This window comes from Narcine bancroftii, chromosome 9 (genome assembly GCF_036971445.1).
Source record: "Narcine bancroftii isolate sNarBan1 chromosome 9, sNarBan1.hap1, whole genome shotgun sequence".
Taxonomy (NCBI): Eukaryota; Metazoa; Chordata; class Chondrichthyes; order Torpediniformes; family Narcinidae; genus Narcine; species Narcine bancroftii.
The window spans coordinates 11,235,113-11,248,341 of record NC_091477.1 but is presented as its reverse complement, the minus strand read 5'-3'; the positions used below and the strand labels follow the sequence as shown (position 1 = coordinate 11,248,341).

The 13,229-nt window shown below is 39.6% G+C and overlaps 2 protein-coding genes across 10 annotated transcripts in view; one reads left to right on the top strand and one right to left on the bottom strand.

Moving 5' to 3' along the window:
• The window catches only part of LOC138743195 (platelet-derived growth factor receptor-like protein), a 114,848-nt gene that overhangs the window by 48,137 nt on the left and 53,482 nt on the right, over positions 1-13,229 (bottom strand). The window lies entirely within an intron of this gene.
• The window catches only part of LOC138743193 (fibroblast growth factor 1-like), a 53,284-nt gene that overhangs the window by 26,156 nt on the left and 13,899 nt on the right, over positions 1-13,229 (top strand). For 6 of the 9 annotated variants that reach the window (XM_069898145.1, XM_069898141.1, XM_069898140.1 and 3 more), the window contains 2 exons: positions 5,574-5,779; positions 6,388-6,432. In XM_069898145.1, the coding sequence (XP_069754246.1) occupies positions 5,611-5,779; positions 6,388-6,432 (214 nt within the window). In that variant the 5' untranslated portion in view covers positions 5,574-5,610. Of the gene's footprint in view, positions 1-3,909; positions 3,983-4,686; positions 4,870-5,573; positions 5,780-6,387; positions 6,433-13,229 lie in introns of those variants that run through there. The other 3 variants (XM_069898143.1, XM_069898142.1, XM_069898146.1) reach the window with 3 other exon arrangements.

Here is a 13,229-nt window from a genome sequence, read left to right as displayed (position 1 = left end):
AGATTGCTTCGCTGAGCACCTTTGCTCTGTCCACATCAATGGCAGGGCCAACCATTTCAATTCTGTGCCCCACTCCTGGGACTAACATATCTGTCCATGGCCTCATGCACTGTCAAATCAAGGGCACCCATAAGTTGGAGGAGAAACACGTCTGAGTACTTGCCAACCGGATGTCATGAACATTAACCTCCAGTTTCTGCTAGCCTGCTCCCCATTCTCACCCCTACCTCTCCCTTCCCATTCACTTTGCCTTCTTTCCTGTAGATCTCCATCCCCTTCCCTCTCCATTCACAGAGCTATTCTCCTCCCCCCTGTTTGCTACTGGACTTCCCTTCCTTATCCACCTATTACCTCTTGCCTGTGGGACTGTGATCCTCCCCTTGGCTGTCTGTTCACCCCCTCCCCCACCCCGCGTTTTGTTGTGGCACCTGCCTACATTTTGCTCATATCCTGATGAAGGGTTCAGGCCCAAAATGTTAGTTATGTACCTTTATCTTTGCTGTATAAAGTACACTGTTCTTATATAACATCATAGAGTCATACAGCACAGTACAGGCCCTTTGACTCAATTAGTCCATGGTATCCAAGTTGGGATTCTGGGCTAATCCCATTTACCTGCATTTAGTCTATATCCTTCTGAGCCTTGCTCTCAATATAATTGTCCAAATGCCCTTTAAAAGTTGTAATTGGAGCTCACTCCAAATATGAACTGTTCTCTGAGTGTAAAAGTTGTGGGTCCCTCTTAAATCTCTGCCGTCTCAACTTAAACCTTTTTACCAACCACTAATAGCAAACTTGCATGCTGCAAGCATTTAAGAGAGAAAATATTTGCTGTCCAAAGGATTTTGAATAATGAGCAAGGATATTTTGCTACCATCATAAAGGGCCCTGTTGATTTTGGTCTTCCTATCTAACACAGACTATATTTGCCATTGTGGGTGCAGAGAAAGGATCTCCAGATTGATTCCTGGAATGGTGGGATCCTCAAATAAAGAGAGATTGAGTTGACTCTATTGACTCAACTCATGTTGAAAGATGTGCAGAAGATATTGAGTTTGGAGATGGATTACATTGATTGTCCAGACCATCTAGGTTTTAGGGACGTGAATGTGTTACATGTTTTAGAACACAAAGTGTGAATAAATCTCCAGGGTTAATGAGATCTATCACAGAATGCTATGGGAAAAAGGAAGAGGGTTGTTAGGGCCTCAACAAGGATCTTTGTTAGCTATTTGGAGATACCAGAAGATGGGAAGATAGCTAATATTATTTCTTAATTTAAGAAAGGCAGCAGGGATATGCCAAGTAACTAAATGTAAGGTGAGACTTACATGTGTGGTGGAGACATTATTGAAGAAAATTCCAAGGAACTGGACTTGTATTCGTCTGGAAAAATTGGGACTGATTTGAGACAATCAGTGTGGCTTTGTGAGGGAAAGGTCTTGTTTCACTAATTTGATTGAGTATTTTTGGTAATCTAATAAAGAAAAATAATGAAGGCGGGTAAACATGAAATCTCCAGATGATCGGCAGGGCAGTAGATATTGTCCATATGGACTTTAGAAAGGCAATGACAAGGTCTTGTATGGTTAGCTGAGCCAAGGCAAGCTGACTAGATTCATCAATGGATTGGTGATAGGAGGAAGAGGGAACTGGTGGGTGAATGTTTCTCTGAAGTCAATGGTCATAGGTGTACCACAGGAATCAGGACCGAGAGCATTGCATGATATCTATTACTGAGGAGGAATGGTTTGTAAATTCACTGATGACACAAAAATTGTGAATAGTGATGAGAAGATGTCTAAGGCTACATTAGAATATAGCTCAATTTGAAAGTTTGGCAGAATGTTGGCACCTTGAAAAGTCAATTACGGATAGGGCATATCCTGTAAATAGTTGGGTGGTAAGGAATGTTGATGAATAGAGAAACAAAAGTATTCAAGAACCTCATAGACATCCAGAGCAAAGCATTCAGCAGAACTCACAACTCATCATCCCTAAATAATCAATCCCTCCAGCTCTGCTATAGTGACTACGCAGTTACTCATTTGGGTGAGTCTGATAAATTATCTACTACCAAAAGAGGCTTGGACAGCAGGGATGTGGGAACAAAAGTTTGCATCTGATTCATACAACTCCTTGATTGGATAAATAGAACTCTACCTTCATTGTCACTGGGTTAAATCTCTACCTGACAGCATTGTGAACTACCTGACCAAAAACTTTCCAATCTGGCTCACCATCATCTCCTCAAGAGCAATTAGAGATGGGCAATGAGTCTGGTCTTGCCACCAATGTCCACATTCCAAAAATGAATGTTTTGTTTTTAAAGTTTGTGATTGTTTGAACCACGTAGGAACTCTTCTAATAACTAACCAATAACTACTGAGACAATGCATGCCTGTACTCAGTTAAATAAAACACACTCAAGCACAGTGTGTCCTTTTCAGGACTCATCTGATTCAAGAGCAGCCCCCATTGCTAATGACCTAATACATATGTTGACTTCACATCATCCAAACAATTTCAGGCGTACTGGGAAATTGAATCTGAGGAAGTGTGAATGGGGCAAGATAATTATCAAAATTGTTTTATTACAATTTATGTTATAATTGTACAATGTATTGGTGAGATACACCCAGTTTCAATCCCCTTGCCTGAAGTAGGATATAGTGGCATTGGAGGCAGTCCTCAAGAAATTCACCAGGGTAGTTCCCAGGACTAAAAGATTGTTCTATTAAGGAAGGCTAAGTGGGTTAGGTCTGTATTCTTTGAAATTTAGAAGAATAAGGGTGACCTAATTGATAATAATAATATTGTCATATGCATTATACAATATACATCTGCACCAAACATCCTGAGCATGTAAAGAGAAACTATAATAGTAAACTAATTAAATTAAATTATAGGGAACAATAAATGCATAAAAGATACTTCCAGTAATTCTAGAGCATAAGAAGTGACTTCCAATTGCACAGAGTAGGGGTGGCCAAACTGCTGCTCGCGATCCACTTGTGGCTCCTTGACATGAATGTGTGGTTCGCGGAAGTATTATGGCTGCATCGCATTAGTAGGCGAGGCTTGCAATTGTGTAATTGTAGCATATGTAGGCTGTGTTGTGGATAGTGAAATTAGCAGAGTGTAATTGTAATCTATCACCCAGCCTCCCACTAATCCAAGCTCCAAACACCCCAGCCTGCCACTCATCCAATATGACAATGCCCCAGAACCCTGCACAATGAGTTCCTAATGCCCCGGCTGCCCGCTCATCTGAGCTCCCAATGCTGTGGTCTCCCACTCATCCCGGCTTCCGATGCCCAGGTCATCTACCCATCTGATCTCAGGATGCCCCAGCCTCCCATATATCCAAACTCCTGATGCCCTGGCCTCAGGCCCATCCAAGCTCCAATGCCCCAGCCTCCAGCCTCCCGCCTATCTGAACTCCCAAAACCCCAGCCTCCCACCAATCCAAGCTCCCAATGCCCCGCTGCCCTCCCATCCAAGCTCCTGATGCCCCGACCGCAGCCTCTTGCCTTGGCCCTGGTCATCCATCCACCTATCAGAGCTCTCGGCATCTCAAACATGGACTTACTTCCTAGTCCCAGCCACCTGCTCGCCAACGAGCTTCCAATGCCTCAAATGACTCATGTACTTATCATGGTCAAAAGGCTAATACACCAATAGTCAACCCCGTAAAAATTGGTTCACAAAATTCAACTATTACACGAGCATATATGGTATGTGTACATTTTGATTATAGAAAGTAACACAAATTAGCAGTTTAAAAACTACATATACATGAATAAATATTATTACATATATGTATTTCTTAATATTTAAAATATTTGTACAAAATATGCATATACAAGTAAAAACGTACTGTATGTTTTTCGTGTCTTGCAGCTCTCGATCATCTGAAGTTCATTGAAGTTGGCTCTTATGTTAAGCAAGTTTGGCCACCCTTGGTACAGACTGTTCTTATGTAGGAACACTTCCTCATTAGTATATCAAGGGGAGATTCAAGAATCTGCTAGATGTTGAAAGAAACTATTCTGCAGTTTCTTTACAATCTAAGATTATAAGGTCCTGAAGAGGCTTGACTGGATAGATGTTGAGAGTCAGGAATGAGGGATTAATTGTTAAAAGATAAGGGACCAAGATCAGCAATAGCCAATTACTGATGCACACACAAGGTATTGAATGGAGTAACTGGTTACTTAACAATCCCAGAATAGAAAAATCAAATGCTTCCTACAATTCAAATCAAGTTATTGGAATAAATGGGCTTGTTTATATTTTATTTTGCTAATTAAAAGGTTGCATTTGTGCAATCTTGACATCTTTGCACAGCTAAAACGTCTTAAATATTTAACATTTTGCTAACTTAGACTCCAAAGATAAAATTACTACAGTTTATCTCGCACCTATTTCACCTGAAACATTGCTTTGAATTGACACTTCACTGGGTATTTATTGTTCGGCTTTTTGCATTGGTATCAAGCTCAGTTTTCATTATCCATCCCTGATTTCCTTTAAGAAAGCTGTGGACTATGTCCTTGAATCATTGTTACGTCTTGGCAACAAGGGATGTTCATAACGCCATCAGCCTGAGAGTTTCAAAATATGAACCCAGCAACAAATGCTCAAAATATGTCAAAATTGAGATGATAAGTTGCAGTCAGGAAAACTTGAAAATAATTGTTTTCTTATGTTCTCCATACCTCTCCTCGCTGTTGGTTTAGGAGGTCCTGCTAAAACTGTTCCAGTAAAGGTTGCAGAGCACTCATGTTGCTGATGTGGAGAGAGAGAATACCAAAGGATGTGTAAAAAATCAACTGCATTTCCTTTTCCTGATGCTTGTTTATGCATGTAAGCATGGACATGTGGATGAATCATGTGTGTATGTGTGTGGGGGTGTGTGGGTGTGTGTGTGTGTGTGTGTGTGTGTGTGTGTGTGTGTGTGTGTGTGTCTATTCATGTTCATGCATGTAAGCGGACATGTGGATGTAATCATGTGTGTGTGTGTGTGTTTGTGGGGTGTGTGTGGGTGTGGGGGAGTGTGTGTGGGTGTGGGTGTCTATTCATGTTGATGCATGTAAGTGAACATGTGGATGTAATCATGTGTGGGGGTGTGTGTGTGGGTGTGTGTGTGGGGATGTGTGTGTATGGGTGTGGGGGTGTGTGTGTGGGTGTGTGTCTATTCATGTTCATGCATGTAAGCGGACATGTAGATGTAATCATGCATGTGTGTGTGTGTGTGTGTGTGTGTGTGTGTGTGTGTGCATGAGCATACACTTGTGCTTGTTTCGTACTTTGGTGTGAGTGACAACAGGATCAGTGATGACTGCAATCACTTTTCTGTTGGACAGTTTGTCAACAGTTGCTGCCTAGACTCAAATGGAAAATAAATCAGAAGGGTTAAGGAGAGAACAAAATTTGGCTCTTAAAAAGATTTTAAATATATAAATAAACGTGTGACGCAAACTTGGATTTCTGCTTCTCTAATATTTTTAGTTCCTAAACTGGTATTCATTGAAGTGAATGCTTTGTTGTGTACTGTTGATTTATTCCAGGAGAGACGGCCTATATGAACACTAGCCCAGAGGCAACATGGATGTTGGAACTGTGACAAGTTTATCAAACTTGTCTGATTCCTTCAATCGCTTCTTGGAGAGTTACAAAGTCCCAAAACTCTTGTACTGTGAAAACGGAGGGTATTTTATGCGGATTCTCCCTGATGGAAAAGTGGAAGGGACAAGAGACCGCAGTGATGTATACAGTGAGAATCCTTTTCAATCATCATATGTCTGTACTATTTAAATGTGTGATTGTGTGTGTGTGTGTGTGTGTGTGTGTGTCTGTGTGTGTGCGCGCGCGCGCGTGCGTGTGTATGTGTGTGCGTGTGTGTGTGCGTGTGCGTGTGTGTGTTTGTGCATGTGTGTGTGTGTGTGCGTGTGTGTGTGTGTGCGTGTGTGTTTGTGCGTGTGTGTGTGTGTGTGCGTGTCTGTGTGTGTGCGTGTGTGTGTGCGTGTGTGTGTGTGTGCGTGTGTGTGTGTGTGTGTGTGTGTGGTGTGTGTGTGTTTGGACTTGTGCTGCTTGGCAACTGCTTTGAAACTTCCTGAGTTCCTAAGTTCAATTCAGTAAAAATCCTTTAGCACCTAGAAGAACAAGGGTTTTAGCATCATTGCAGTGGCACAAGAAATCTTTAAAAAGTTAAATCTGTAAACAACAGAAGTTTGACACAAAACTTTCATTTAAACCTTGCTGTAATTGAGTGTCCCAGTGTATAAGCACAGCTCACTTGGTGAAAGCAACTATTCACCAACTCGAGGATAAAAATTATTTCACTGACACTTTTATTACTTTTATTCTCTTTTCCTCTCTCAGGTGCAGTCTCTCCCAACACCTCACCCAAGTTGCCTTTCTTCAAAGGTGAAAAATTTGGGAGCTATTTCAGAATGGATGACATCACATCATTCCGTTCTTCTCTGCCTCTGGTGTAGAAATTAGTCTACTATTTATTGGAAGGAGAGGGAGGAACAGAAAGGTAGAAACAGAGGGGTAGAAACAGAATGGTTGGAATGGAGGGCTTGGAACAGAGGGGCTGGAACACAGGGATTGAAATGGAGGGTTTCAAACACAAGGGTGCTTGGAGGGGGTGGGGGAATTAGGGTCAAGCCTGGTTCGGCAGGAGAAAGGGGAGGCTGGTGGAAAAACCATGGGCTTCCTTCATCTCAATCCACTAAGAATTCTTTAGCACCTAGAAGTGTGAGAGCTAAGACCGCCACTTACATTGCAGTGATGTCACTGTGGGGTTAATAATAAAATCACTGTGCTGTTTAAACTCTTCCCCTTCCCAACTTTACAATTCTAAGGCTGACTTTAGTTTCCTTCCGATGAACAATTGATAGGATCTATCAATAGCTTCAAAGCTGTAGAGTGAGGACCGATAGGCTTTATGATACTTTAGACTTGGCCTGACTGAGGAGAGGGAGAGGGAGGTTGACCTTTATTCCAGGGTCACAAGAGGAGGAGTTACCAGGGAACGAGTCACTAGTGGGGGATGGGCCATCTGTCCATCAGCAGTTACATATTCAAATCACCACACACATGTAATTCATTCAAGTTCGAGAAACAGGCCTTCCACTCTGAGGTTAGCATCACAGCGCCTATTTTCAATCAGGTGGGAAGGGAAGCAAGGCCTTGTACAGGAGGATGCAAAAAAGGGATGCACTGGCCTTGCCGTTGATCAGAATTTGGAAAGCTCAGGGAGAGATAGAGGTGGAGGTGGATTCAATGGTAGTGTTCAAAGGGAAACAGGAATGCCACCTGAAAGGACAAGATTTGCAAGGGTCTGTGGAAAGGGCAAGAGAGAAAAACTAGTTGAATTGCTCTTGCACAGAGCTAGCATCAACATGTCAGGCTGAATGGCTTCCTTTCATGCTGGAAAAATGTTTGCACAGTGACGCTGCCACAAAACAACTGTTCATGACAATAAATTCTGATTCTGATTCTGAGATAACGTTCTTTAATTTTGCTAATTTTGCTCGATTAGTGAGCACTGACAACTTCTTGGAAACTGGATATAAATCCATGAAGAGGTGCCTTGAGGGGTGGGTAATGTCATGTTTATGAAAGTTTTAAGAATTATGCTGAAAACTGCTATAATTTGCATTGCAAGCCAAGAAAATGAATAATTTGTTAAAATTCCATTAATCCAGCAAGCTCCAGAATTTGGTGGTTGCGAAATGGCAGAGTTTTCCAGACTATTGGATGCAGTTTCTAATTAAAGTCCCAACACTCTCTTGCTTCCTAATTTTTAGATGTACCATAAAAACCCCTGTTGTCCAGAATTCAAGCAACTGGCAGCCTCAAGCAACCAGCAAAAAATAATTATGGAAAATAAATGGGTAAAAAGTAATGGAAATTTAAAATCGGTGCACCTCACCGTTAGTTCTTCATTCACTCAACACGGGATGTCACGCACTGGAGAACTCACTTATCCGGCATCTACTCGTATGTGCCAAATACCATAGATTTTACTGTATGAAAAGTTTTCCAATGAACTCCGTAAGTTTAATGGGAACAGGGGAAATGGAGCTGGAGTGAGGGAACCTTGGTGTGTTAGAGGGAGAGCCAGTGGGCTGATATCGCCTCCAACTGAGCATCTTGGCGCCTCACAGTCGGCGGGCAGCAACCTCCTTTGAAGAAGACTGCAGAGGCCACCTCACTGACAAAAGACAAAGGAGGAAAGACCCAACATCCAACCCCAACCCACCAATTTTCCCTTGCAACCGCTGCAACCGTGCCTGCCTGTCCCGCATCGGACTTGTCAGTCACCAACAAGCCTGCAGCAGACGTGGACAAACCCCTCCATAAATCTTCGTCCGCGAAGCCAAGCCAAAGAAAGAAGAAGAAAAAGAGAGAGGGAGAGTGGAAGTCAGGATTCGCTGAGCCAGATCCTTAGCCAAGGGAGTTTCACAGTACAATAAGTTGGGTGCTTCAGAATATGAACCCACCAACGATGTAAAAAAGTCTCAAAATATATCTAAATCTCTATAATAACTTGCAAACAGTTGAACTTGAAATTAATTGTCTTGCTGTGTGTCCATCCTCCTTTCCTGTCCAAGTGGTGGATTTAAGAAATCCTTCTAAAAGTGCTCTGGTGAATATGGTAATGTACACTGAGATAAAGCACACTGTGACCATAGGTTTAAGATGAGGGGTGAAGGTGCAGGGGAAGATTTAAGAGAGGACCTAGGAGTAACTTATTCACATAGAGAAAAGTGTGCAAGTAATAGAGGTGGTACAATGTTGATGTTTTAAATGCTTTTGGACAAGTACATGGATAGTAAAGGGTTAAAGAGATGTGGGCCAAATGTAAACAAATGCAACTAGCTCAGATGAACAACTTGGTTAGCATGGATGAGTTGGGCTGAAGGGCCTGTTTCCATCTAGTAGGATTTCCAAACATTCAGATTGTGGATTATTGTTTTGCTTTATTTTGCTCACATTCTCTTTCTCTCCCCTCTCACTCTCGTACATTTACACTAAATGGCATGGATGTGGCACAGCACAGTCCCTTCACATCTCACAGAAACATAGAAAATGTACAGCAGAGAGCAAGGCCATTTGACCCATCTATTCTGACTGAAACTAATTCCACATCCAAAGCCCAGTAGTTACCAGCAGTTAATGACCTCATCCAAGTGTGTGTTTTTTTTTTCCAATGTATACATGATTTCTGCCTCCACCCCCATTTCAGGGAGTGAACTTGACCCCCCCCCCTAATATCCCGGGGAAAAAGAAACTCCCTTAACTCCCCTCTAATCTGCTATCAATTGCCATATGTTTTGGCATATAAGTCAACCTTCAGATGTCAGATTCCCATTTTTAGCCTAATTTTCAAGGTTTTATATCATACGTCAGGCATATGTTGATATTTAAATTAAAAGTAAAAAGAAATCCAGTAACAGAGCTGCGGCAAGAAAATTTGCTGTAGGTTGGGTTCATTTCTGATGTGCATCGTCTTGTACGCCGAATCTATTTTGCATGGTTTCCTTCAGTTGAATTTAAGGTCTAATTTTTGCATTGGGAGTATGTTGATCCCTGATTTTTAGTGCTTTTTGAAGGTTTCAAGACTCGCCGAAATATGCAGCACTTAACTCTTGGCCCTAGTCATTGACCACTTTGCTAAGAGAAGTAAGTCCTTTCTTTCCAACCCTAAGCTGCGTCTCTCGTAACTTCACGTACTCACTCCCCATCTCTGTTCCAAAATAAACAAGTCAGCTTGGCTGAACTTGCTTCATTGCAAAAGTTCTTCCACTGCTGACATTTTCCATTGAATCTCCAGTACCCTCACCAGCAATGACACATTCACCCTTCAATGTATTTCTTTTTTTTTTTTTTTTTAAATTTTTTATTTTTCACACCATAAATCACAATAGCCATGATATACACTTTTTCTTTTCCACACATTTACAGTGACTTTTTCTCCCTCCCCCCTCCCTCCTCCCAAGCCACCCCCCCATCCCCCCCCCTCTCATCCATTTTAGTTATACAATCTAGGTTGCATTAATTCAGTTAGACAATGTTGTCATTCAACAAAAATACACCAGAAATTCTACTGAGTCCATTCTTTTCTTTTCTTCTCCTTCCATCAACTTAGGTAATGTTTGTTCCCGGTAGGTTTTCGCTATTGTATTTAATGTAAGGCTCCCATACTTGTTCGAATATTTCAATATTATTTCTTAAACTATATGTTATTTTTTCTAATGGAATACATTTATTCATTTCTATATACCATTGTTGTATTTTCAAATTATCTTCCAATTTCCAGGTTGACATAATACATTTTTTTGCTACAGCTAGGGCTATCTTAACAAATCTTTTTTGTGCATCCTCCAAGTCAATTCCAAATTCTTTATTTTTTATGTTACTTAGGAGAAAGATCTCTGGATTCTTTGGTATATTGTTTTCTGTTATTTTATTTAATATCTGATTGAGATCATCCCAAAATTTTTCTACTCTCTCACATGTCCAGATTGCATGAATTGTTGTTCCCCTTTCTTTTTTACATCGAAAACATCTATCAGGTACTGTTGGGTCCCATTTATTTAACTTTTGCAGTGTAATGTATAGTCTGTGTAACCAATTATATTGTATCATACGCAGCCTCGTATTTATTGTATTTCTCATCGTTCCAGAGCATAACTTCTCCCATGTTTCCTTTTTTATCTTTATATTTAAATCTTGTTCCCATTTTTGTTTAGTTTTACCATTTGTTTCCTCATTTTCCTTTTCTTGCAGTTTAATATACATATTTTTTATAAATTTTTTGATTAACATTGTATCTGTAATCACATATTCAAGGTTACTTCCCTCTGGTAAACTCAAGTTGCTTCCTAATTTATCTTTCAAGTAGGATCTCAGCTGGTAATATGCCAGCGCTGTATCTCCCGTTATATTGTACTTATCTCTCATTTGTTCAAAGGATAAGAATCTACTTCCTGAAAAACAATTTTCTATTCTTTTAATCCCTTTTTTTTCCCATTTTCTAAAGGCAAGGTTGTCTATTGTAAAAGGGAGTAGCTTATTTTGCGTCAATATTAGTTTTGGTATTTGGTAATTTATTTTATTTCTTTCTACATGAATCTTCTTCCATATATTGAGGAGATGGTGTAATACTGGAGAAGTTCTATGTTGTACCAATTTTTCGTCCCATTTATATAATATGTGTTCAGGTATCTTTTCCCCTATTTTATCTAATTCTAGTCTCGTCCAGTCTGGTTTTTCCCTTGTTTGATAAAAATCTGATAGGTACCTTAATTGTGCGGCTCTATAATAATTTTTGAAGTTTGGCAATTGTAAGCCTCCTTGTTTATACCATTCTGTTAATTTGTCTAGTGCTATCCTCGGTTTCCCCCCTCTCCATAAAAATCTCCTTATTATTTTCTTTAACTCTTTGAAGAATTTTTCTGTCAGTTGTATTGGCAATGCCTGAAATAAGTATAGTATCCTTGGAAAAATGTTCATTTTAATACAGTTTATCCTTCCTATCAGTGTTAGTGGTAGCTCTTTCCAATGCTCTAAATCGTCCTGTAATTTTTTCATTAGTGGATTGTAATTGAGTTTATATAATTGGCCTAGATTTTTGTTTATTTGCACACCTAGGTATCTTATTGCCTGCGTTTGCCATCTGAATGGGGATTCCTCTTTAAATTTTGAGAAATCCGCGTTATTCATAGGCATTGCTTCACTTTTATTTACGTTTATCTTGTATCCCGACACTTCTCCATATTCCTTCAATTTCTTATATAGTTCTTTTATTGATAGTTCTGGTTCTGTTAAGTACACTATCACATCATCCGCAAACAGACTGATTTTATATTCCCTGTCTTTTATTTTTATTCCTTTTATATTATTATCTCTTCTTATCGATTCTGCTAGTGGTTCTATAGCTAGCGCAAACAATAATGGTGATAGTGGGCATCCCTGCCGCGTTGACCTGCTTAAGTTAAATTGCTTTGATACATGTCCATTTACTGTCACTTTCGCTAACGGTCCCTTATATAATGCTTTAATCCAATTAATATACTTCTCCGGTAAACTGAATTTTTGCAATACTTTGAACAAGTAATTCCATTCTACTCTGTCGAAGGCCTTCTCTGCGTCTAAAGCAACTGCTACTGCCGGTGCTTTATTTCCTTCTACTGCATGAATTAAGTTAATAAATTTACAAATATTGTCTGTTGTGCGTCTTTTTTTGATAAATCCAGTTTGGTCTAAATTTACCATTTTCGGTACCTGTTCTGCTAATCTGTTCGCTAATAGTTTAGCTATTATCTTATAATCTGTGTTTAGCAGAGATATTGGTCTATATGACGCTGGTGAGAGTGGATCTTTCCCTTGTTTTAGTATCACTGTAATTATTGCTGTTTTACATGAATCTGGTAAGTTTTGTGTCTCATCAATCTGGTTGATTGCATCCAGGAGGGGCGGTATTATTAGGTCTTTAAATGTTTTGTAGAATTCTATTGGGAGTCCATCCTCTCCTGGTGTCTTATTATTTGGTAATTTTTTTATTATCTCTTGTATTTCTACTGTTCCAAATGGTTCTGTTAATTTATTTTGTTCCTCTATTTGTAGTTTTGGTAGTTCAATTTTAGTCAAAAATTCATCTATTTTCCCTTCTTTCCCTTCGTTTTCGGTTCGGTATAATTGTTCATAGAATTCTCTGAAGTTTTCCTTAATTTCTTTTGGATTATATGTAATTTGTTTGTCTTTTTTCCTTGTTGCCAATCCCATTTTCTTAGTTTGCTCTGTCTTAAGCTGCCATGCTAGGATTTTGTGTGTTTTTTCCCCTAGTTCATAATATTTCTGTTTTGTCTTCATTATATTCTTCTCCACCTTATATGTTTGTAATGTTTCATATTTTATTTTTTTATCCGCCAATTCTCTTCTTTTGGTTGTATCTTCCTTCATTGCTAATTTTTTTTCTATGTTTATTATTTCCCTTTCCAACTGCTCTGTTTCCTGATTATAGTCCTTCTTCATCTTGGTTGCATAACTTATTATTTGCCCTCTAATGAATGCTTTCATTGCGTCCCATAGTATAAACTTATCTTCCACTGATTCCGTATTTACTTCAAAGTACATTTTTAATTGTTTTTCAATAAATTCTCTAAAATCCTGTCTTTTAAGTAGCATGGGGTTTAATCTCCATCTAT